General features: G+C 47.2%; 2 protein-coding genes across 3 annotated transcripts in view; both read right to left on the reverse strand.

Moving 5' to 3' along the window:
• si:ch211-218d20.15 (uncharacterized) overlaps nt 1–2,842 on the reverse strand; it is a 4,010-nt gene extending 1,168 nt beyond the window's left edge. The window contains exons 1-6 of the mRNA XM_056580147.1: nt 2,360–2,842; nt 1,910–2,028; nt 1,574–1,634; nt 1,391–1,458; nt 760–862; nt 165–283 (exon numbers count right to left, since the gene is read on the reverse strand). Of these exons, the coding sequence (XP_056436122.1) occupies nt 165–283; nt 760–862; nt 1,391–1,458; nt 1,574–1,634; nt 1,910–2,028; nt 2,360–2,420 (531 nt within the window). The 5' untranslated portion in view covers nt 2,421–2,842. The remainder of the gene's footprint in view (nt 1–164; nt 284–759; nt 863–1,390; nt 1,459–1,573; nt 1,635–1,909; nt 2,029–2,359) is intronic.
• A 133-nt stretch (nt 2,843–2,975) lies between these two features.
• Nucleotides 2,976–21,120, reverse strand: med14 (mediator complex subunit 14). Of its 2 annotated transcripts, XM_056580145.1 has the most exons (29): nt 20,444–21,120; nt 19,914–19,940; nt 19,696–19,801; nt 19,423–19,596; nt 19,150–19,279; nt 18,713–18,841; nt 18,418–18,525; nt 15,848–15,980; nt 15,592–15,742; nt 15,380–15,491; nt 15,164–15,289; nt 14,936–15,014; nt 14,532–14,691; nt 14,228–14,422; nt 13,977–14,111; nt 13,291–13,367; nt 12,620–12,780; nt 11,689–11,835; nt 11,030–11,274; nt 10,367–10,636; nt 9,073–9,310; nt 8,371–8,493; nt 7,931–8,107; nt 7,176–7,414; nt 6,442–6,621; nt 5,552–5,659; nt 4,995–5,120; nt 4,052–4,241; nt 2,976–3,759 (listed from the first exon to the last, which is right to left on the reverse strand). In XM_056580145.1, the coding sequence occupies exons 1-29, from the start codon at nt 20,614–20,616 to the stop codon at nt 3,689–3,691; spliced, it is 4,290 nt and encodes a 1,429-aa protein (XP_056436120.1). In that variant the 5' UTR covers nt 20,617–21,120; the 3' UTR covers nt 2,976–3,688. The 2 variants fall into 2 exon arrangements, with proteins under 2 accessions (XP_056436120.1, XP_056436121.1); XM_056580146.1 differs by lacking the exon at nt 8,371–8,493 and having other exon boundaries at nt 20,444–21,116.
• Between the last annotated feature and the right edge of the window lie 243 nt (nt 21,121–21,363).

Raw genomic sequence — 21,363 nt, forward strand, 5'->3', positions numbered from 1 at the left:
GAACCGAACTAGCAACCTTTTCGCATACAAGACAACTGCTCTACCTCCTGAGCTAAGCCGACCCCCTGGCTCTGCTGCACTGGGAAACCGCACCGCAAGCTAGAATGATATAACACTAAAATAGAGGCAAAAGTCTGACATGAGAAGAGATGACTGTTGCTCACATAGAGGACAGAGAGCTGGTGGGCGATGTATTTGTGGCTGCCCAGATGCCTGACGTCCTCCTCTAGTTGTTGGCTCAGGACGAGAAGCTGGTTCAGTTTGGCAAGGTGAGAGAAGTACTCTGCAACACATAGCCACTTGTGGTTAACTCTTGAAATATGCCCTGCTTTACAGTGTGATTTTTCTCTTCCTCGTAACTACATATTTTATATATACATCCGAAAAAAAATGATACATATATATGTATTATATAACATTAATAATATTATTATTATAAAGCAATGAAATTTTAATCATATGTTGAGATGGGGAAAACCAACAAAATGATCGACTATGATAACTGCTCTGCAAGCGATATCCTCATGGATTACTCTATTGTGGTCATAAATCCAACGTGTATTATTTTATGGGGAAACTGGGAAAATAAACCAAACGATGGCTAGGACATCCGCTCTGCAAGTGATACATCTTTGTGTGCTACTCAGTTGAATTGGGCCGGGTCATTTTGGCCCAACAGTAGAAGCAGGTGTGCATTTGTGACAGTTCACGCTTGGAGAAATACTCCACCTCCTTAATCTGAGGTAGGCCACCACTAACCTTCCATGGGGGGCTTTTCCAGCATGCCTACAGCACTGCCCTGGATGAGGTAGACCTCGACCCGAGGGAACATCCCAGACAGGCCCACCATGTCCAGGTAGTCCTTTGGAAACATGGAGTAAGACTGGTTTATCATTTCACAGCAATTGCATTGTCCTCCATCACTTTCTTTCCTCAGCATCAGCTTCATAGTCATATTCAAAAGGGTAATCAGACACTACTGTTTATTTGCGTTGGTATTCCCACATAAAAACTAATATATTGATTAATGCCATTTTGTTTTCGCATTATTGGAGATCACCCAAAAACCTGTGGTGCTGCTCTCTCCCCAACTACTTTCTGACGTGAACCTTTGAGAACCATTTTTTCGGAGATGGAAATTATTATACATTAATAAGTGTGTAGCTTGGGTGGCTTGCTGGCCCTTTTTTAATGTAACTTAATGATTAAGAATGTAAGAACATTGTAAGAAAAGCTTACTGTGGTTCACCAGTTTGGCCAATAGGATATCTAGGGCTTTCGACCAGTGCTTCACTTTCCCATTTTGCTATTGTTATTACATTGTGGGCTGAGACAAGCAGAAAGTGTTTATTTACACTTGAAATAGCAAATAGCAGTAGAGAAAACAAACCTCTAATTGTGGCATAGGCTTTGGTAGATGCTCCAGGCACTGCAGCATCTGGTCTAAGATCTCAGCTCCTATCGTGGACGATATCACATAAGAAGATATAACATTGTACTACTGGTTAATTGTTGGTGCTCTTGCACGTTGCTTAATGTATTGATGGAATCCATCATTTTAAATGAATATCACCTTGGAGCTGGAAGGTGTCAGATTCCTCTGGGCTACAGTCTTGACTCAATTGCTCGTGGAACTTGCAGGAAAGATAATAAAAACAACAAACATGTTATGAAGAGGATCAATACAACTCCAAGAAGACGTTCCTTATATGTTGGATGTCTACATAATAATAATAATAAATGAAATTTATATAGCGCTTAATATGGTACTCCAAGACGCTTACTATACTCTCTCACAAACAAAGCAAATCCATTCTGAAACACAACCCCGGACCCCATATGCACCCCTCCAATTACAGGGACATTACAATTATTTTCTCAGCATCCAAAAAGCAGTGTTGACATATACCTGCTGAACCTGAGCCCGGACGAGAAGGTCCAGCTGTCCACACAGACACAACATCTCCAAGCCAACCTGCTCAGGACTCAGATGAGTAGGGCTCAGAGGTCTTCTCACCTGCAGCTTCACTGTCAACAGGTAAGACAGAATACCGACCCGTCAACCATCATCGTTAAGATATATATTTTTTTTTTCATCACAGGTACTTTCCCCGTCAGAGATCATGCGATTGTTATGAGTAACAATGGGGTATGACGAGCAAGAATCTCATTGTCTTAAGTCTATATGGGAGGAGTAGGTCACCGAGAAAGAATCATTTCCGTTCAGACAGCGCATATATGCATGCATAAATATTTAACAAATTCCTGCGCTACAATGATCTCTGTCAATACTACAAATACTTGTTAAAATAGTATCTCACTGCGATAAAAACAATATTCGGTAGGATTTGAGACTTACCTTTAAAATTGTCATGATAAACGCACGGATGACAGAGCGGCTCGGTGTTGCTTACTGCCATATCCAACTAAACTGACAACAATAGCGTCCCAGACACTTACGAATCCATTCAAAATAACCAAAGAGTAGAAAATGCACAGACGAATACAAAAACAGTCAAAGTTTTCATTGTAACCATCTTATAAGAAAACATTGCTCCACGCCAGGGGTGCATTCGAGAGACCTACACATTGAACCGGTGCGAACGAATGCGAATAAAAGGTTGATTTGTACGCAAGGCAACCATTTCCACTCTTGCTGTCAAATTAGCTTACACATAGGCGCAAAAGCGGGTGATATCAATGTATCATGCATGCAAGGTTGTTCAAGCTCGACGAAATCCGAACATCAAAGCCCACGCCCTTTACAACCTCGGATTTTCAGTCTTGAACGGCGCTTTAGATCGGCGACCGGCATCCTCAATGCATGATGTCATGTTTTGGGGCTCACTGAATCACCCGGTGGGACGACGCACTGTCTTGCATCCACATTGGCCGACAGGTGACTTTACCCCAACTGTTAGCGTGTTAGTTGGTATTTTAGGTCTTAATGGAGGAGATGGAACCACACACACACACACACACACACACCAGTCCTACGATTCATTTATTAAATAGTAAACAAAAGCAGACAAGAGGTCTCACATAGATTCTTCCTTCAAGTTCTCTAGAGCGGTCTTAAATTACAGCTAGTGTATAAAGTTTGTCACAGTTTTACATTATTTAAAGTGACAGCTCAAAATGAAAAAAGACAGACGTCTTGACATAGTAAAGGGAGGAAAAGACATTTAAATAGTGTGCTAAGAAAAGATATATCTCCAGTATTGACCTGGCATTATGTAAAAAATGAAGACAATCTGTAGCAAAAATCCAACTCAACTGTGCAGCAAAGTCAAATATACAACAATGTACATCTTTTGGTATACAACCATATTTTCAATAATATTTAGAAGTGCACCTGAAATAAAAAAGCAAACAGATATCTTTTTAAATTCTTTTCCATAAAATGCCCGCTCCTTCAAGGCACATCACCATGACAGTCGCCAGTTTTTCAGGAAACCAACAGCATTCTCCATAAGTAACTCTGTTTTTAGTATTAGAAGCTGTACATTAGCATTGGCAGGAGCAGAGAGAGTAGATATGTTGCATTTTGACATCTTGAGGCGAAGGGATAATCCACTCCTTGGTACAGTTTGGTGACGGGCAGGGCGATCCGTTGTCAGTGTTAGAACTCGTTCCATCCAGTTGGGGCCCTGGGAGTTGTTGATCACTGCAGAGGAGGCTGTTACCACTAACGGCCACCAGGGGGCAGAGCGAGGTTGGCCATCAGCTCGTGGACAGAGGCGAATATCGTGCACTCTCCTGCGGAGGAAAGACCATAAAAACACAGACATGATCAAAACTCAAACTCAATCTCGCTGTCGAAATAAATAGACGTAAATAGAGCGTTACTAAACTGTTGTACTGTACTAACTGTACTATGCCGTAAGTATCGTTCGCGTTTAACTTCATTTTGTGTGCATTAAACAATCAAAATCGGCCATTAAATATACGGCGGTTTTCCTCTTTCCGTCTCCAGCCGTTGAGATATTCCCTTATGAGCGGCGTGTGCGTTGCGGCGGTCGTTTCCCCGGCCGTGCGTGCGTGGCCTCACCCTGTCGCGCCGGATGCAGCTCGTTGAACCTCCGCAGGATGTTGGACACGGTGAGCGCGGCGGCGCCCGACGAGCTGTGCTGCCGGGGGATGTCGGCCTGCTGGGTGAGACCCGTGGCCATGTCGTACACGATGGGCACGATGATGCTCAGGGGGTCTTGGGGCACCGGCACCCGCTGGGTCAGTTGGAGCTGTAGAGGGGGGAGAGGGGGGAGGGTGGCGGACAGTGAGTGCATGTGAACACAACACAAGACGATTTTTGGATTTGTGTGGGAAAGGTGGAAAATGAGGGTCATGGTTTGGAAATGGGATCCCAGAGAAGACGGTTATGGTTAAGTGGTGTAGTGTGGAAGATGAAATACGTTTGGTTCAGAAGAGAAAGCAAATTAATATTAAACCATGGATGGATTAACATCGAGTTCAAGCTGTTCAAAAAAGAAAATATAGGGGGAAAATACGAAGGAAAACATTTGTAGTCATCCTAAACAAGTTAAGCGAAGAATTCACAGAATACCAAATAGTTTAATGTATTAATAGCAAAGATAGAAACTGAAAACTCGGGTCGGGTCCCATGCTGTGCATCAGCGAGAAATACACTTTTTGAACGTTGCACAGACAGCTGTGACTTCCTTTAGCGGTAGCTCTGTATTCAAGGACACTGTTCTAAAAAGCTGTGTATGATCGTCATCCTGTATAGAAAACCTTCCTTTGTGTTGGTTATCCTGTCTTTAGAACGTCCCTCGTACTCTTCGTGACAAACAAAAAAGATCTGGCAAGCAACCCACGTATGGCATCAAAGAAGTCAAGTTTTGTCTGAATAAAAAAAGAGGCTGTCTGCAGAGAGGGTCTGAGGAGCCCGAGAGAGACTGGGGAAGGCATCAGCGGTATGAGACGAAATAATGTCATGAATAAGTGATGAGGCGGGCCGGGCCGTCGGGACTCACAAAGAAGAGCATCTTGGACTTGAGCACCACGGCGATAGTTCCCGGGGGGGCGATGGGGGGTGCGCTGGGCGGGATCGTCAGACAGAACTGGACGTTCCAGTTCAGCTGGGCAGCCTGGTCAGGGAACTGAGGACACACACACACACACACACACACACACACACACACACACACACACACACACACACACACACACACACACACACACACACACACACACACACACACACACACACACACACACACACACACACACACACACAGAAGATTCAAGGTTAGATCCCTGAAGCATACAATGTATTAATCGCCCAGGACTTGTTATCAACCACACTAAGAATTGAATAGATTTATCGACTCATTCACACATTTCTCGTAGACCGTGCGATGATACTGAAGAGATAAGGGTTCACTCTAAAACTAGAGTGGGACAAATTAACGGGAAAGCTGCCATCTTTATAGTCCGTTTGGAATCGGGTAGCGATGGGGGCCACTTGCCTCCCGCTCTCACCCATGTTTTCCAGTGCACCGGGTACAAAACTCTTACACCACCCACTCACCAGCTCCAGCTTCATGATGCGCACGCAGTCTCTTAAGATGTTGGTGGGGGCACCCAGTAACTTGGTGAAGGCGTTCAGCGTGTTGTACTTGAAGGGAGGTCCAGCCACCTACACAACACAGGGAATATGCAAATATAATTAAAACGAACGAACCTGTGGATTTGTGTGCGAAAGTTTCTTGACCATGACCGAATGAAACGCACACATTGTCAATATTTCCTTGATTTCTGTGAATTCAGTGATGATGACTTTCAGTCCGAATTGTCCTTTTCTCTCTCATTGTTGCCAACTAGTGGTTCAATAAAGCAGCACAATGATATTGTTTTTGAGGACACTAACCCACTAACCTAAATCATCGAGTAAACACCACTCACCCCCTACTCTTCCCCTGGCCCAAAATATATGAATGGATGGACTAGTTCTGAAATCATTCAACAAAGTGTGGGAGAACTGACCCAGGCTAATGAGACAATTCTTATCTTCTATGATTCTGAATAGATTCAAAGCTATAATGTAATTATACCCGATTTTGGTCTTTCCTTTGTGTGTTAACATGATAGCATTCAGTTGAAATAACTTTTGCAAATATAAAAACAACATAATCTTTTATACACTTACGCTTTCATGCCATAGTTTAGAACCAAATTAGTCAAATTAGAACCCCAAAGTACTGAGCCGAGTAATCGGGAATGATTCGATTAACTTTGAACTCGAGAATCAATATTGAATCGAATCATGACCGCCGAAGAATCGAATTAGAATCAAATCGTGTGTCACCAAAGAGTAACACACGTGAATCTTATTCGTGTTACCGAAGATTCCCACCCCAACACCCCCGCCCGGCCTGTGCCTCTCTGTACCCGCCCCCCCCCCTGGCCCAGGCCACCTACCCGGGTCTCGAAGAACCTCTCGAGGACCTGCAGCTCCTCCTGGGACCAGGGCCCGGCGTTCTCGGGCGTGACCTTCAGCTGGAGGGTCTGGTAGTTCTTGGGGTTGAGCGCCACGCGGCACTTCAGCACCTCCGTCTTGAACATGATGACGCCGGGCTCGTTGGAGTTCACGATGGACAGCTGCACGGGGGGGAGAGAGGAGAGGGGGATCAGGGACAAAGCGAAGGCAGAAAACTAAACTGATGGCAGATGAAAAAGAAAAATGAAAACCAACACAGAATCTCAAAATAAAATGTTATGAGTGAGGCTCCAGAAATAGTTACTAAAAAAAAAGATTAGGTTTGTGTACGCGCACACACACACACACACACACACACACACACACACACACACACACACACACACACACACACACACACACACACACACACACACACACACACACACACACACACACACAGTAAAGCAAAGTAGGCCAAAATAAAAGCCCATTCAAAAATCCCTATTTTAACCAGATGATGAAAAATGAATGAATGTCATTATACAAATGTATTGTCCCTTCACAGGAAACTGTGTGCTGCATCACATGCTCTAACCATCACCCCCTTAGCACAAAAAACCCCACATTGACTATGAGTCCTAGAAAAGCACCATATAAATCAAATTTATTATGATTATTATTATCATCATCATCTGATGAAGACCCCACACCCCCATGCTCCGTCAATACTCACGTTGGGCTCGCCCTGGATGATCCTCTGCAGGTGGCGCCGCATGATGACCGAGCCCAGGAACCTCTCCAGCGGCGAGCAGAGGTAGCTGCAGGCCAGGCCGGGCACCAGGCAGGGCGTGGGCGAGGGCAGCAGCAGCACGTGGAGGGCGCTGTGCGTGAGCACCGTGGGGATGGAGGCTGCCCACGGCCGCTGGGGCAGCTTGCGGGGCGGGGGCATGCTGCTGGGCATGACCTGGGAGCCTGAGAGGCGCGCATCGCACACACACACACACACACACACACACACACACACACACACGCACACGCACACGCACACGCACACGCACACACGCAGAGGCGCACACACGCAAAGGATAGATAAAGAGCACAACATTTCATCAAGACCGCCCTCAAACACTTCAAAACACAAACACTCACTCGGTTTCTATGTCAGGTTTTGATTCGTAAAGGCGTATTTGCCTTGTTATTGATAAATATGAGGTGTTGCCATGGTGCATCTCATCATGTCTCCAAGCTTCCAAAAGACACTCGTTTGTAATTTTGTTCGGTATTTTTCTTTATAGCGATGTTCCGAAGCTGTGTACTAGTGTTCCAACACTCTGGTCTTTAGATTATAAATTGCCTAAAGTGTAGTCTAAAGTGGCCCGACCCTGTTGACTGGATGTGGTGGGGAGCAACAGTTCAACTAGCTTGTAGCAGCCCTGGCAACGTTACTCCAGTGTGGATGTTCTTCAGGAACACACTGGGTGCCCTCACCTGTCGCGGCCCGCGGGGAGTTCGGGTCGGGGATGGGCGAGTGCAGAGAGGGGTTCCCGGGGGACATGCCGCAGATGCGTGCCCCGGGAGAGGGCCCCGACACCTGGGGAGAGTTGGGCCACTGGCTCCTCTGGCTGGGCGACACCATCGGGTATGGGGAACTGGGATCCAGAGCTCCTGGAGAGACAACAGGCCGTCAGCCGGACATCCGCCAACTCCACCGCTACTTACTTCCAAACCGCTGCGGTTGTGCCAGACACGGGGCATCGTCAAGCGTACCTAGAAGAGGTTTTCTCCCCTGTGCTGTCTGACACCTAGCCCAGTACCCCTGAGTAGAAGACTATTTGGGTCATTCCGTCCAGCCCCAGCCAGTGTCCTTGCCCAGCCCAGCTACAGACCAGCGGAACAGCACCATGGCTGCTGGTCACTTTGTCACTTACCGTGGGGGCTGGCAAAGCTGGTCTGGCCCATCGCTATCCCCAAAGAGGAGGGAGACGGGGTGGGCCCAAAGGGAGAGGGGGCCCTCAGTGCTCCACTAGGGGAGCCCGAGGTATGGATTGGCCCTGCACACACACACACACCACACAAACGCACACACACCACACAAACACGCACACAGAAAGGGCTTGTCAGACTTGACTGTCGACAAGTTCTCCACATCATGCACCGACATACAAACTTTCATTTTACACACATACACGCACACACACACACACACACACACACACAAGCTGGGCGGGAGGGGGCAGTGGTCTTTAGCTGGCGGGCTGAGACAGATGGACAGAGCCAGGCTAACTGCATGCACTTTCTATTGCTAGGCCATGGGGTGTGGATTGGATGATTGAATGATGCAAACAAATCACAAATAAATCACTTGGGCTTCCAAAATTAAAAAAGGCAATACAAACTTCAATGCTTGATCATTCATTTTCCGCAGTTGATTACATAGACAAAGACACATGTAAGAATTTGATATTGATCCATTGAAAACAAATGTAAAAAAGCAAAAAGCAAAAAAGTGAATGGATGTTGGCTGCCGAGTCACACATAAAGCACAAGGCAGCAGTGAATTGCACACACACACACACACACACACACACACGCAGACACACACACACTTGGCGAGCAGAAAGCTAGGCTACCTGGGGACTGCGTGGGCATCATGGAGGGCGACGGCGTGACGTTGGCGTGGTAGTTGGGCGGCGAGGTGAGGGGGGGGTACACGCCCCCGGCCGCGCCCCTCATGGGCGCCGACGCCTGCAGCTGGTTCATCATGTTGTCCATCAGGTCCCCGCTCACCGGCGAGGGCGGGTTGTCGTCCTCGTTGACCGAGCGCCGCCGCGCGTCCTGGGTGCTGTCCACGAACATGTTGAGGAACGTCTGCGAGGAACCAGGGGAGAGGGAAGGATGGACGGTTTGTTGAGAGGGGCGCCCCCGGTGGCTCACCGGGTAGAGCGCGTACCATATAGGCTCAGTCCTGAACGGAGCGACCCGGGTTCGAGTCCTGCCCGTGGTCATCTGCTGCATGTCCTCCCCTCCTTCTCCCATACCTTCCCCTCTACCTCACTCTATAATAAAGCCTTCAAATGCAGAACTGAATCTTATTTTTGTTTGTGAGGCGTTTGGTTCTGATCCTTGTGTTCAATCATTTTAAAAAAGGGGCTGTAGCTAAGAGTTAAGAGATATTATTTGGGTGTTATTTAATGGAAATGCCCTTGCCTTCGGTGAGATATTGGCGAGGGAAATGCGCTGATTTCTGATCAAAGCAGGGCATCTCTTCCCTGATTGGTTCAGGGAATCCATCTTGCCTGTCAATCACAGGTGTGTGACTGCGACACTTCTAAATAGTAAGCGGATAAACTTAGAGAGGAAGGGAGCAGAGAGGTCGGGGAGGTTTTTTGGTTGTTTGATTGAAATATCCTGCTCTATCTTTCTCTCGAGCCTCAACTACAGCTGCTGTAACCCTTCTTGAATTACACTTGGTCAGATTCAGATACTTATCTCAAACTAATGACACACATGGTTTTGTTGCAGTTAATTATTTCCCAGGGGAAATAAACCAGCCATCACAGCTACCCATGATAGTTGCAAAAAGGTGCTGTGCTATTTGATCTAATCAGGGGTGTGAGAAAATAACTCTGAGGCAAGTCACTGGGGAAAAGGAATCCCCAAATCAGCAAACTGAAGGACGTTAAAAAAATTACTAACTCTGCAAAACCGTACGAGTCAGATTAAAAAAATATAAATCCCAAATCCCATAATAGATCATTTAATTAACAAAATTCACCAACCAATAAAACCCCAGACTCACAACGCAACTGAAAAAACAAAACTGAAACCAACCAACTGGAGCCGTCCGACTGAAACCAATCGACTGAAACCAACCGACTGAAACCAACCAAACTGAAAACCACCGGTGCGGGCAGCTGGCGCTACCTTGAGCCCCGGGGCGGGGTGGAAGCCCTCCACGATCTTGGTGTTGTCGAAGAGGCTGTAGGCGCCGTCGCGGATGGCCACCACGCCGCGGCTGCGGCAGTAGATGTCGATGCAGTACATGTTGCGGAAGGCCAGGCGGATGTGGGTGGGCGACTGGGGCAGGATGGAGAAGCACTGGTAGGCCGTGTTGGTGCGCTGGGTCAGCCCCAGCATGGGCACCGTGGGCAGCTTGTTGATGGCGTTCAGCGGGGCCTGCGTGTCCGACAGCACCTGGGGTGGGTGGGGGGGGGGGGACACCCGTGGTGAAGTTTCGTTGCTAGTTGAAAGTGAATAACTACTATCCACTAGAAACATTGTCAGTGTCTTTATTAATTCAACTCATACAGCTGTACCGCCATTTTGTCTAGTGAAACAAAAAACAAAAAAATGACAACACGGTTGGTACATCTTGACATCACATCGCAATGACATCGCGATATTGTCTTTCCTTGTGCGTGACCTGGCAACAATAACGGTTTCATTCACCGAGGTAACGTTATATTCGCGTAGAACTAGGATGCCACAGCACTCCACCGCCCTCTGGGGTCCTCTCAAAAGGACTAACCTAAATAAATCCCATGATGCACTCTGACGTACAGGCCCGATAGAGACGGGGCGGGTTACCTGCAGCAGCTGCACCACGTTGGGGCACTTGTTGAACATCTCCTGCAGCTGGTGGAGGATGATGTTGTGGCAGTTGGAGCAGCCCGAGTTGGGCCCCACCGTGCCCAGGGCCAGGTGGAAGCGGTGGCCGCTGGCGTTCCACTGGATGGTGACCGAGCTGCCCTTGGTGGTGCCGTAACACAGGACCAGCTTGCGGTAGTTGTACAACCGGATCTCCGAGAACAGGCTTAGGTACGACGGCATCTCTGCATGGTTGAGAGAGCGAGAGAGGGAGCGTGAGTCAACGCATTTTTAACATCTCAAGACGAAAGCGTGGAATCTGAGAGGCACCGGGGCGAGGCACATAAAGGTTTGATTCGATCGAGGATGGGTCGATCCTGCACGCGGATCCTGTGAATTGTTCGGATGAGATAGCTATATACCAGTAAGTAACTATACAGCTCACTGATTTAAAGTAATAGCTTCGAGTCGTTTTAATTGTTTAAATTGATTACATTTACGGTTCAATAAGACACACACACACACACACACACACACACACACACACACACACACACACACACACACACACACACACACACACACACACACACACACACACACACACACACACACACACACACACACACACACACACACACACACACACACACACACACCTGGTAGCGCGCGGGAGAAGTCGAGGACACACTGGTAGAGTTGGCTGATGGCGCTCCAGTCGTTGAGGAACATCTCCACCACCTTGCGCCCGCCCACGGGCTCCGACAGCGGGTTCTCGTAGGTCAGGTACACGTGCCGCGTGGAGGCTGGCCGGAGACACGACAAGGGGAGGGGTTGATACCATTATTATGAGGGTCTCCCATGCAGAAGCCTAACAATAGGGCCAAGACATACAGTAGTACAAAAGTACAAAAATAATTGAATCTTGACAATTATGTTAAGGTCTCACAATTGTTGTCATATGCCCATTGGCAGCAGCAGTGAGCTGTTGCCAATGCAAGCAAATATGCTGTAAGTCATATTTATTCATCAAATAGATATATTTTCAATTTCTGATAGTGTGTTTGGTCAGTAACATGGGTACCCCAGTCAATCTGCTCTGCAGTTAACAGATTAAAATGTCTTGATTCTCGTTCCGACCTCATCCAATCAGGAGAGAGAACACCACAAACAGGTAGACCTCTCTGCAGGTTCACGGCCGGGCAGACGGATCTCAGTGTTGACTGACAATGGCGGGATAGGCAACGCTGTGGATTCCAGCACTCCCAGGAAGGGCAGACACACCAAGCAATAAAAAAGCTTTCTTCTTTATCATTAAGTGACAGTGACAATGCTGTCGTCATGCCAGCATTTATATGGGTTTGGCCTTTAATTGGTAGAAAAACACGTGTTGGTGGGCGGGAGGAGGCGGGCACTGCCAACGGCGAAATCAAACAGGAAGTTAGCCAAAACAATGACACCTTTCACAGTGCCTTTAAATTGCCGGCACCCCTAAGCAGTAAAACGAGAATAATAATAATAAAACAACAATCACAGTGTAAATGCAACGGGTTTTTTTTACAGTTGCATACAGGGGGGGGGGGGGTGTACCTTGCTCCTTGCTGTGAGTGCTGTTGAGGGGGCAGTTGGCCAACACCAGCTCGGCCACCCAGGTGCGGTTGTTCCTCCCCTGCAGGCGGAAGGTGCAGTCCAGCAGGGTGCGCTCCAGAGCCCTCCTGGTCTCCTCTCCAACACCCTTGCACGGCGGGATTCTGCGGCAGCGAGGTGGGCGGGGGGACACGTCAATGTGGGGAAACAGTGAAGAGGAAAAGACGATTGATCGATGAACGCATTAGCTGACGGACAGAAAATAGATTGATTATTATTGAATAATCGGTTAATTGTTTGGTTAAAAAAAAGAAAAAAGAAAAAAAAGAAAAGGGCATTTCTGCCAATGTCGTCATATTGCCTCTTCCTTGGCTGGCTGTTCATCAGACAAAGCAAGCTGAATTAAGACATCACTATGGGCTTTGGCAACTTGATGATATACACTTGCATTATTTGACATTTTCAAACACTAAAAGAGGAATTGAAACAAATACCACAATGTTGAATCGACAATAAAAACAACGTGGCAGCCTCAGTCTCAGGTTCTTCCTGCACTCAACGATACAGTATCGACTCTGTCTTGGTAGTTGCCTGCTGCAGAAACCCAGACATGTGTTGAGAGTGTCTGTGTGTGTGTGTGTGTGCAAGTGCATGTGCGAGTGGTGTAGCATTACTTGAGGAGGCGTATGGCGTGACTGCAGCCGTCCCCCTCTACTTGGACGCCCTGGTTAGCGATCTCCATGTTAGACAGCTAAGATCAAACAGAGAGAGAGAGAGAGACAGAAAGGGAGGGCCACTCATCACAAGGTGAAACAGAAGAAAAGCTGTATGGATAGAAAGATAAGAGGGTTGATACCATTATTATGAGGGTCTCGCATGTAGAAGCAATAGGGCCAAGACATACTGAAGTACAAAAATAATTGAATCTTGACAATTATGTTAAGGTTTCACAAGTGTTGTCATATGCCCATTGGCAGCAGCAGTGAGCTGTTGCCAATGCAAGCAAATATGCTTTAGGTCATATTTATTCGTCAAATAGATATATTTTCAACGTGTTTGGTCAGTAACATGGGTACCCCAGTCAATCTGCTCTGCAGTCAACAGATTAAAATGTCTTGATTCCTGTTCCAACCTCATCCAATCAGGAGAGAGAACACCACAAACAGGTAGACCTCTCTGCGTGTTCACGGCCAGGACAGATGGTACCAGCAGGGCACCATCTCTTCTTCTTGTCTTTCATACAGCCTTGAAAATGTAGGCCCTACTTCATGAACATGTAATTATTACTATAAGAATAACATGGTTCATTTAATTCTAGTTCCTGGTGATGGGAGGGAGGGGGGGGGGGGGGGGCACGCACCTCTGCCCTCAGACCAATGAAGGGCATGTTGGTGTCGCACATGGCGACCAGGTGAGCCAGCTCCTTGTTGAAGGCGCACATCTCTCCAGAGCGCCTGGGCTTCTTGGGCTCCAGGGCACCATGGTCTCCGGACAGCTGTGGCGCAAGTGACACAAAGACACACAGACTAAGCATAGCATTCCCCTAAGACTGCATGCACCACTATTGAGTTTCCATTGGGTCAACAGTACGGGGAGAGGGGGTTCCTGTACCTTCCTCTTGGAGCCCAGGACGGCCTTCTTCCCAGAGGCAGGGTCCTGCAACAGCTGCTCCAGGTTGGGCTTGAAGTGCTGCAGGAGCTGGGCGCACGGCGGCCCCTCCTCGCCCTCCAACTGGGACACCGACAGGAAGGAGTACTTGTACTGGAGCTCCGTCGTGCAGGCGGAAGTGTCCACCATCTCCACGACCTGATGATAGTCATGTTAGTGTCGGATAGCGTGGAAAGAGCAAAAAAATATAAAGACGAGGAGTTTGGGTTATTGGGGGTGGGGGGGGGGGGGGGGACTGACGACTCACAATGTAGTACTGCGGTAGCCTGGTGAGCTTGATGAAGAGCTTGTGCTTGGACAGGCTCCCCGCGGGATGCACGGTACCGTTGGAGAGGTGCAGGATGTCCGTGCACACAGTGGGCAGGTGTTTCACCGACTGTCGACACCTCTGCTCCCCCAGCCAGAACCTGCAGACACGGGGGGGAGAGGGAGAGGGTGAGAGAGAGAGAGAGAGGTTGTCTGAGGGGAAGCCCAGCCGACTCGTTTACGATTACAAGCTGCGGTTGTTCATGCAGATGTCAGATTGCCCGAAGGAAGGAAAGGGAAGTGGACCAAAAAAAAAAAAAAGCCTATTTTTTTCCAACACTGTTCATGAAAAGGCATTATATTATGGTGGATATCTGTATATAAAGACAAAAAATATGGATTTACTTAAGTTGTTGAAGCCAGGAGACAATACGCTTCATATCATCATTGATGGTCTTCTCAATGTCATCCAGCATGGACTGATCTGGAGAGAGAGAGCACAGTAAGTTGATGACAGATCCTATAGTGTACCCCTTAGCTCTATGCAGTTCAATCATGTAATCCCTAGAAGCGTTATCTGAAATGTTCACATGTTACAGATGATATACAGGATCCCATGTCGTTTGTCCGTACCTAGGCCATACAGCATTGGCTGGAACATCCCAGAATGCAGGTCTACGAAGATGTGCAGGCACTCAGAGCGACCACAGGGTTCCAGTATTGGAATGACCAGTGTGGGAAGAGCTGTCTCGATGAAGGCTGGAATAAAATGCAGCATATTCAGGAATTCTACCAACTGAATTCACACATTACGTTTGACAGAAATGTGAACAAAGAGGAACTGCTTACAATTATCATTGGGATTGCTGGTTTTAAGAATGGCTTTCAGTTCCTGCAGCTTCTGATGGGAGCGGGCATGTACGCTGTCAATCAAGAGCTTCTCTACTGACAGGTGGTCAATCTATGAGACAAGGAGAAAATGGTCAGTCGCACGGTTCACACCACATCCAAAAATATAGAGGAATAAGAACAACAACTGCATTCAAGTGCAGGACATCAACCTTCATGGCTCTCTCCATTAGTTTAGAGTCGCACGCAGGGAGTGGCGGCTCATGGGATATCTGGAGTGGCTTGGAGCCATCCGATTCGTCAATTCGGATGGTGACTTTGTGGACGGACGCCGTGCCCGTCTTTCTACCCAACACTTGTTGGCTGAAAGACGAAAAGCGAGAGAGACACGTAAATAGGCAGCCCTATCCAAAAGATCACACAATAATAGACAAATCAAACACGTCTATAATGAATGTGTGCTCTTACTTCCAGACTGCGAGGGTGAGGTATTTGGCCGCATGGTACCTCTCCACCTGGACCAGGTCGCCCCAGCGCTCTCTGACCAACATGAGGGTCTGAGAGTGAAGGACCTCTAACTGCAGGGACAGACAGAAGGAGTCTGGACGCAACCGGGTTAAGGGGCAAACACAATACATGATGGTGGGGCTAAACCGGGGTACACTTACAGCATGTTGCACATGAATAACCCTTCCCACGTTTAATACACAGCCAAATACGGACACAACTGATGACTGATATTAGCATGAGCTGGAACAAGATATGCATCCAATGCACTGTGCTTTGGTTTAGCAAGGGAATGGAGAGGGCTGGCACCAACCAGGCTGTGATGTTGGTGTCCGTGCATAAATGCAGTGCGGGTCATGGAACACAGCACCATATTATCCTCCACGTCTCTCTGTTGATATTCAGAAGGCATTCAGGTGGGGATACACATCCCCGAAACACATAGATCCTATGTGTGAAACACACCCCTTTAGAAGAAGAAAAGGGGCGGCGGGGGGGGTATTGGGGCATTTGTATCGAGCACAGACAACCCTTTGACAGGCCAAGCTGCACAGCTAGGGAGGGTGAGGGGGGAGGGGGGCGGCGGGGGGAGGGATAGTGTGATGAGCATTGTGATTAGCGTGGCAGCACTCAGCTGGCATGCATGATTAGAGCGCTTTGATGTCGCCTTGAATGCTAAGAAGACGTCCCCGTTGTGGTATGTTTTACCCAGTGCCCGCCGGCCCGAAGACTTTTAATTGTTAAGCTACGGTTCGGATCCGACGCACAGGAGCGGTCCGATAAGAAATAGACAGTTGACGGCCCGATCAAAATGAATCGGTTGTCACAGAGTTCTGCTGGCCGTGACAGTGAGGCGAACGTAACAATTATCACAGCACGGGACAAGGAATATATGCGCTGCGACGTTTGACCACAATTAGTTAACCTAGCTTCAGGAAAAGGCTGCTGAAAGCAGGAGGAGATTGACATAAAAAGATCTCCACGATATTCAAAGATACATTGGGCCCTATTTTAACGGTCTGAAACGCAAGTGGGAAGCACAAAGCGCAAGTAGCTTTGTGGGCGGTTCTACGGCGCTATCGCTATTTTACAGGCGGATAAATGACACTTGCGTCGCGGCGCAAGTGTCAAAAGGGTTGGTCTGACGCAGCCTAGTTACCCGTAGGTGTGGTTTGGGCGTAACGTCCAACAAACCAATGAGAGTGCCAGCTCCCATCCCCTTTAAGAGCCATGAGCGCATTTGAATCGGACGAGTTGATATTTTGACAGCGCGTCTGCAGTCTCCGATGAGACAGATGCACATGAATTTCAAACTGCAAATGGCTCAGTTTATTGCCAAATAATAAGGCCTAATTCACACATGGAATAAGGGGTTTTCTTCCACAACTTCAGAAATACTGAGTCCTCAAATAAATTTCGGCAAAGAAAACGTATATGATGTAACATATGATATGCGGTAACTGTGGTTCTATTTAATGATATACGCAATACATTATAAACATTGTTTCTTATCAGTATTGTATGCTATCCTAATATGCATGTGTCCCCGCGGTAATAGACATTGCCATTGATTGTATTATGCGTTACGTGTTTAGTTTGCGTGTGTTTAAATAGAGCACACACGCGCGCCCGCATTCATTCATTCTTTTTAACACTCACTCGCGGTAAAACAATGTTTTTCACGATCAAATACTCATCAATCCTAAAAGTTATGGGCATGTAGGCCTACACGATGTCTGTGTCAAGAAAATATGTGTTTGCTGTACGGTGTTTCTAGATGCATTGATTTAAAAGTACAACTTATTACTGCTGCATCAGCTGTTCTTTCCCAAATAATTTACCAAGAATGTGCGGCTAGGTAGATGGGAGAAGCAAAGTGTATGCGCGAGGTGCACAAGCAATCCGTATGCATCGCATGCGCATGTATGCATGCGCCCTTAAAATAGCATCTGAACAACGCGCCACTGACTTTAAACCAGGTATTTCCTGGTCAGTAGCGCAATGGTATTCAGAAACGGCAAAATACCGTTTGCGCCAGAACACGCCTCCTCCTTCCGCCGAACCGCCCCTTGGGGCGCATGATCAATCCCTAATTTACCGGCGGGTGGCGGTGGTGGGAAAAGAACGCTCTGCGCCAGTTGTAAACTAGCAACGACACATGCGCCAGTGACTAAGTCACTTGCGCCGGATGCAAGATAGGGCCCAGTGTGTATTTTATGCAGTCTCCCAACTGGATGGAGCTAGACGTAAATGATACGCACCTTGGCAATGCAATCTTGCCAGGAGTGTATTTTAGAAAGAAAAACTTCAAAAACATTGTAAGAGCAAGTGAGGAAAGTTGATAAAAAGCAGCCGTGCTTATTATTTGAATGCTACAAGTGTATACATGGGCCAGTCAACACTCAGTATGCAACTGCACACACTGTGAGATTACTGCAGCATTGGACTCCAGAAAGTCACTGGAGCCAATTGGCTACTTGGAAATTAGAAAGTGTACGCACACACCCACACAAACACACACAAAAGGATACGCAAACAGTTGTACATGTCCTGGAGGGGCTTCTCATCTGCGAAGAGACGAGCCTGGACCAACTCGTGAATGAAGTTGACCTGCATACTGTGGACCAGAGCTCTGCCATCTTATGGAAGCAACAGGAGTGAGGGAGGGATGGGAGGAAGAGTGGGCAACAGATGGAGAGAGAAAGGTTCATGGTTATAAACAGAAACAGGGAGGTCATTAAATGATAAACAGAAATCCACACATCAAAGAAATGTGTATACAAACAAGTTTGTATAATGTACGCGTGTACGTGGCTGTTGTTGTACCTCCCGTCTCCTTGTCCTCCACCAGGATCTCCAGCTTTAGGAGCCTCCAGGGGATTTCTGGGTCGTCTCCCATCACGGTCAGGGTGGCTTCAAACTCTCCCTCCACGCGGAACTTCACACGCCCATTAGCTGTACCAACACACACTGTCTAACTTCAGCAAACTGCTGAACAAACTTGTTGGCTGACATAGCAATTGAAGCCCCTCCAGGGACTAGAACCCTGGATGTGGTCTCTTCATGGTCTCCAGGGCTGCCTTCCACTCAATGGTAAATTAAAGTCAATCGTAGCATACTAGTAGTATCATACTATTAGTAGTATCATACATGGTTATTACAGCCCAGTGTTTTGAGGGTGGAAAACTTGCATCTGCCTGGTCATCAAACATGCATTTCCAATGATTAGGTAGATTGACATTCATGTATCGAGAGTTATTTACCAACGGTGAGGTTGGCGAGCTGTGGGGGCAGGTCTGTTGTGACGAGGCGGTGCCGGAGAATCTGATTGAGCTGGTTTAGAGTGGTGTGCTTCTCCACCTTAGTAATGGGGTCTGGAGGAATTATCTTATCCTGCACACATAAAAGTCACAAGCTGGTCAAAAGCCATACACGATCATAATTGTACCGTCATACATGTCCAACAACAAACCCAGACCCAGAAACATTGGCCAACACAAGGTAGCGATTGAAACACCAATAATGTGATGACTCACTCGTATGCACGTGGGCAGGCGTGGGTAGGAGCCTGTGGTGAGCACGTCGATGGCGAAAGGGATGGCAAAGCTGGGCAAACGGGCATGGACCAGGGCATCCCTGGCCAATGAAGCGAGCCTATCAGCGGTGTCCACGAAGAGAAAGGCCTGCTGGTCCAGGAACCCGGAAATCATCTGTTGTCATGGAGACCCAGGAGGGGAAGGAAGGTGAGTTAGTACCGTGGTACCAGATCCAATATCAGTGTAATTTGGTCGGAATGCCGCAATACATACCGCACACTTTTCCACCTTGCCGGCGTTGCTTGCCCACTTGACCAGGGCCAAGAGACGAACAAAGAGCTGTCTGGTGCGGCTGGCAAACTGGACGATCTCAATTTTCCTGCAAGAGGAAAGGGTTTTTACATCAAAACGAGGTTGAAAATACAGAAATGTTTAAAAGATAGGGGACCAAAATCCTTTGACATATTGGAACAGAAAAGCTAATGTCTTACCGTTCCATGTCTGTTTTTCGAGGCAGCCTGTACAAACGATCAAAATAAAAAGTCAGCCAATTGATTTATTTAGTCAGCACCAACAAAAACAACACTAAAATAAGTTATGCCATGTTAATAATGTGGAACAAATAAATATGGTACGTAACCATCACTACAGACCCTACATAGCCAGACTGACAAGCCATGGTAGTAAATGGGAAGAGAAACAAATACAATGTTTCTCAGAAAGAAATGTGATGTTAGAGGATTTTCAATATAGGTCTTTAAATTTCCATTCAGTAATTCATCGTAGAGGGAACAATGTTCTGTCATGTCTCATTCAGTGCATCTACAGCACGTCTCACTGTCGTTACAAATACCGGCTGCGATTTACTACCACTATTGCACTGCAATGGGAATTAGGTAAAAGTCGGAGCTCCGGTGTTAATATCAGCAATATTTAGGCTAGTGAATTTTAGCTGGTCAGCCTGATAGTAAACAGTCAGCTCTAAGCGTTAGGGCCTAGCCATAAGCACACAGTAACTTACAGTTCAGCCAGCAGGGTGATTTCGTGATAGGTCCTCTGAAGAAGGAACTCAATGAGTAGACTTAAGCGGACTCCCTGCGTGGCTGGTGCCCCAGGTGGAGGTGGCTGTGGACCAGAGGTGGGACCCCCGAGAGGGACCAGTTGCCCATCTGATCCGATCTGCACTGGAGCCATTTTACAATGACAATACTAGCTAGAGCGATGCACACTTTCAAAGAAACTACTGGGTCTCGATAATTTCCAACAAAGACCGTTTTTGACGTACTATATAACCTCTGTTGCTCAAAACAAGTTTTTTTAATCGGCTCAGTGTCTAGATAGGACTAAAAACTCGCTTATTTGATCCAATTTTGGAACTCATTACGGAAAGGTTCAACGCTGTCCACCCGCCATCTTTGCTGTCTGGAATGATCACAAGTCGGGCTGACGAGAAAATGCGGAATCGGAGTCAATGAGGAATTGGCGTTAGATGTCTTCCTGGACCCTTCAAGGAGAGATGTGCTGAAAACCATTTCAAGAATCATCTCTTCTATAAACAACTGTGAGTGAATTTTAGAGGACAGCGTGCCAGTTAATCCTATAAACCGGATTATTGTATTGTTTATACTTCCTTTTCCCGTATTAGAATGGGAGTCGAATGTAACAAAGGTAGCCATCGGAGACTGATTGGCTTCAAATGAACAGCTGCCGTTTACCCATTTCATTTTCGTTTTAATTCTTTGGCCATAACATCGTAGCACTTGCATCTTACTAATTAAAGCAGACATTGTTGCTCGCCTAAAAGAAAAAAACAAATATATTGAGCGACCAGGGATAAGAGAAGGAGAGGGTCAGTCAGTGACCAGGTTTTTATTCTGGCTATAATAGTCATAACACATTGTTTTACAATTGCTCACCTAATAGGACACGTCATATGCTGCA

The sequence above is a fragment of the Gadus chalcogrammus genome, chromosome 20 (genome assembly GCF_026213295.1).
Source record: "Gadus chalcogrammus isolate NIFS_2021 chromosome 20, NIFS_Gcha_1.0, whole genome shotgun sequence".
NCBI lineage: Eukaryota > Metazoa > Chordata > Actinopteri > Gadiformes > Gadidae > Gadus > Gadus chalcogrammus.

Coding starts and splice junctions, on each gene's coding strand:
- med14 (XM_056580145.1), bottom strand. CDS start 20,616: ATGGCTCCAGTGCAGATCGGATCAGATGGGCAACTGGTCCCTCTCGGG. Junction 19,941..20,443: donor ATCACCCTGCTGGCTGAACT/GTAAGTTACTGT, acceptor TCGTTTGTACAG/GCTGCCTCGAAAAACAGACA. Junction 5,660..6,441: donor AGAGGTTCTTCGAGACCCGG/GTAGGTGGCCTG, acceptor TGTGTTGTGTAG/GTGGCTGGACCTCCCTTCAA.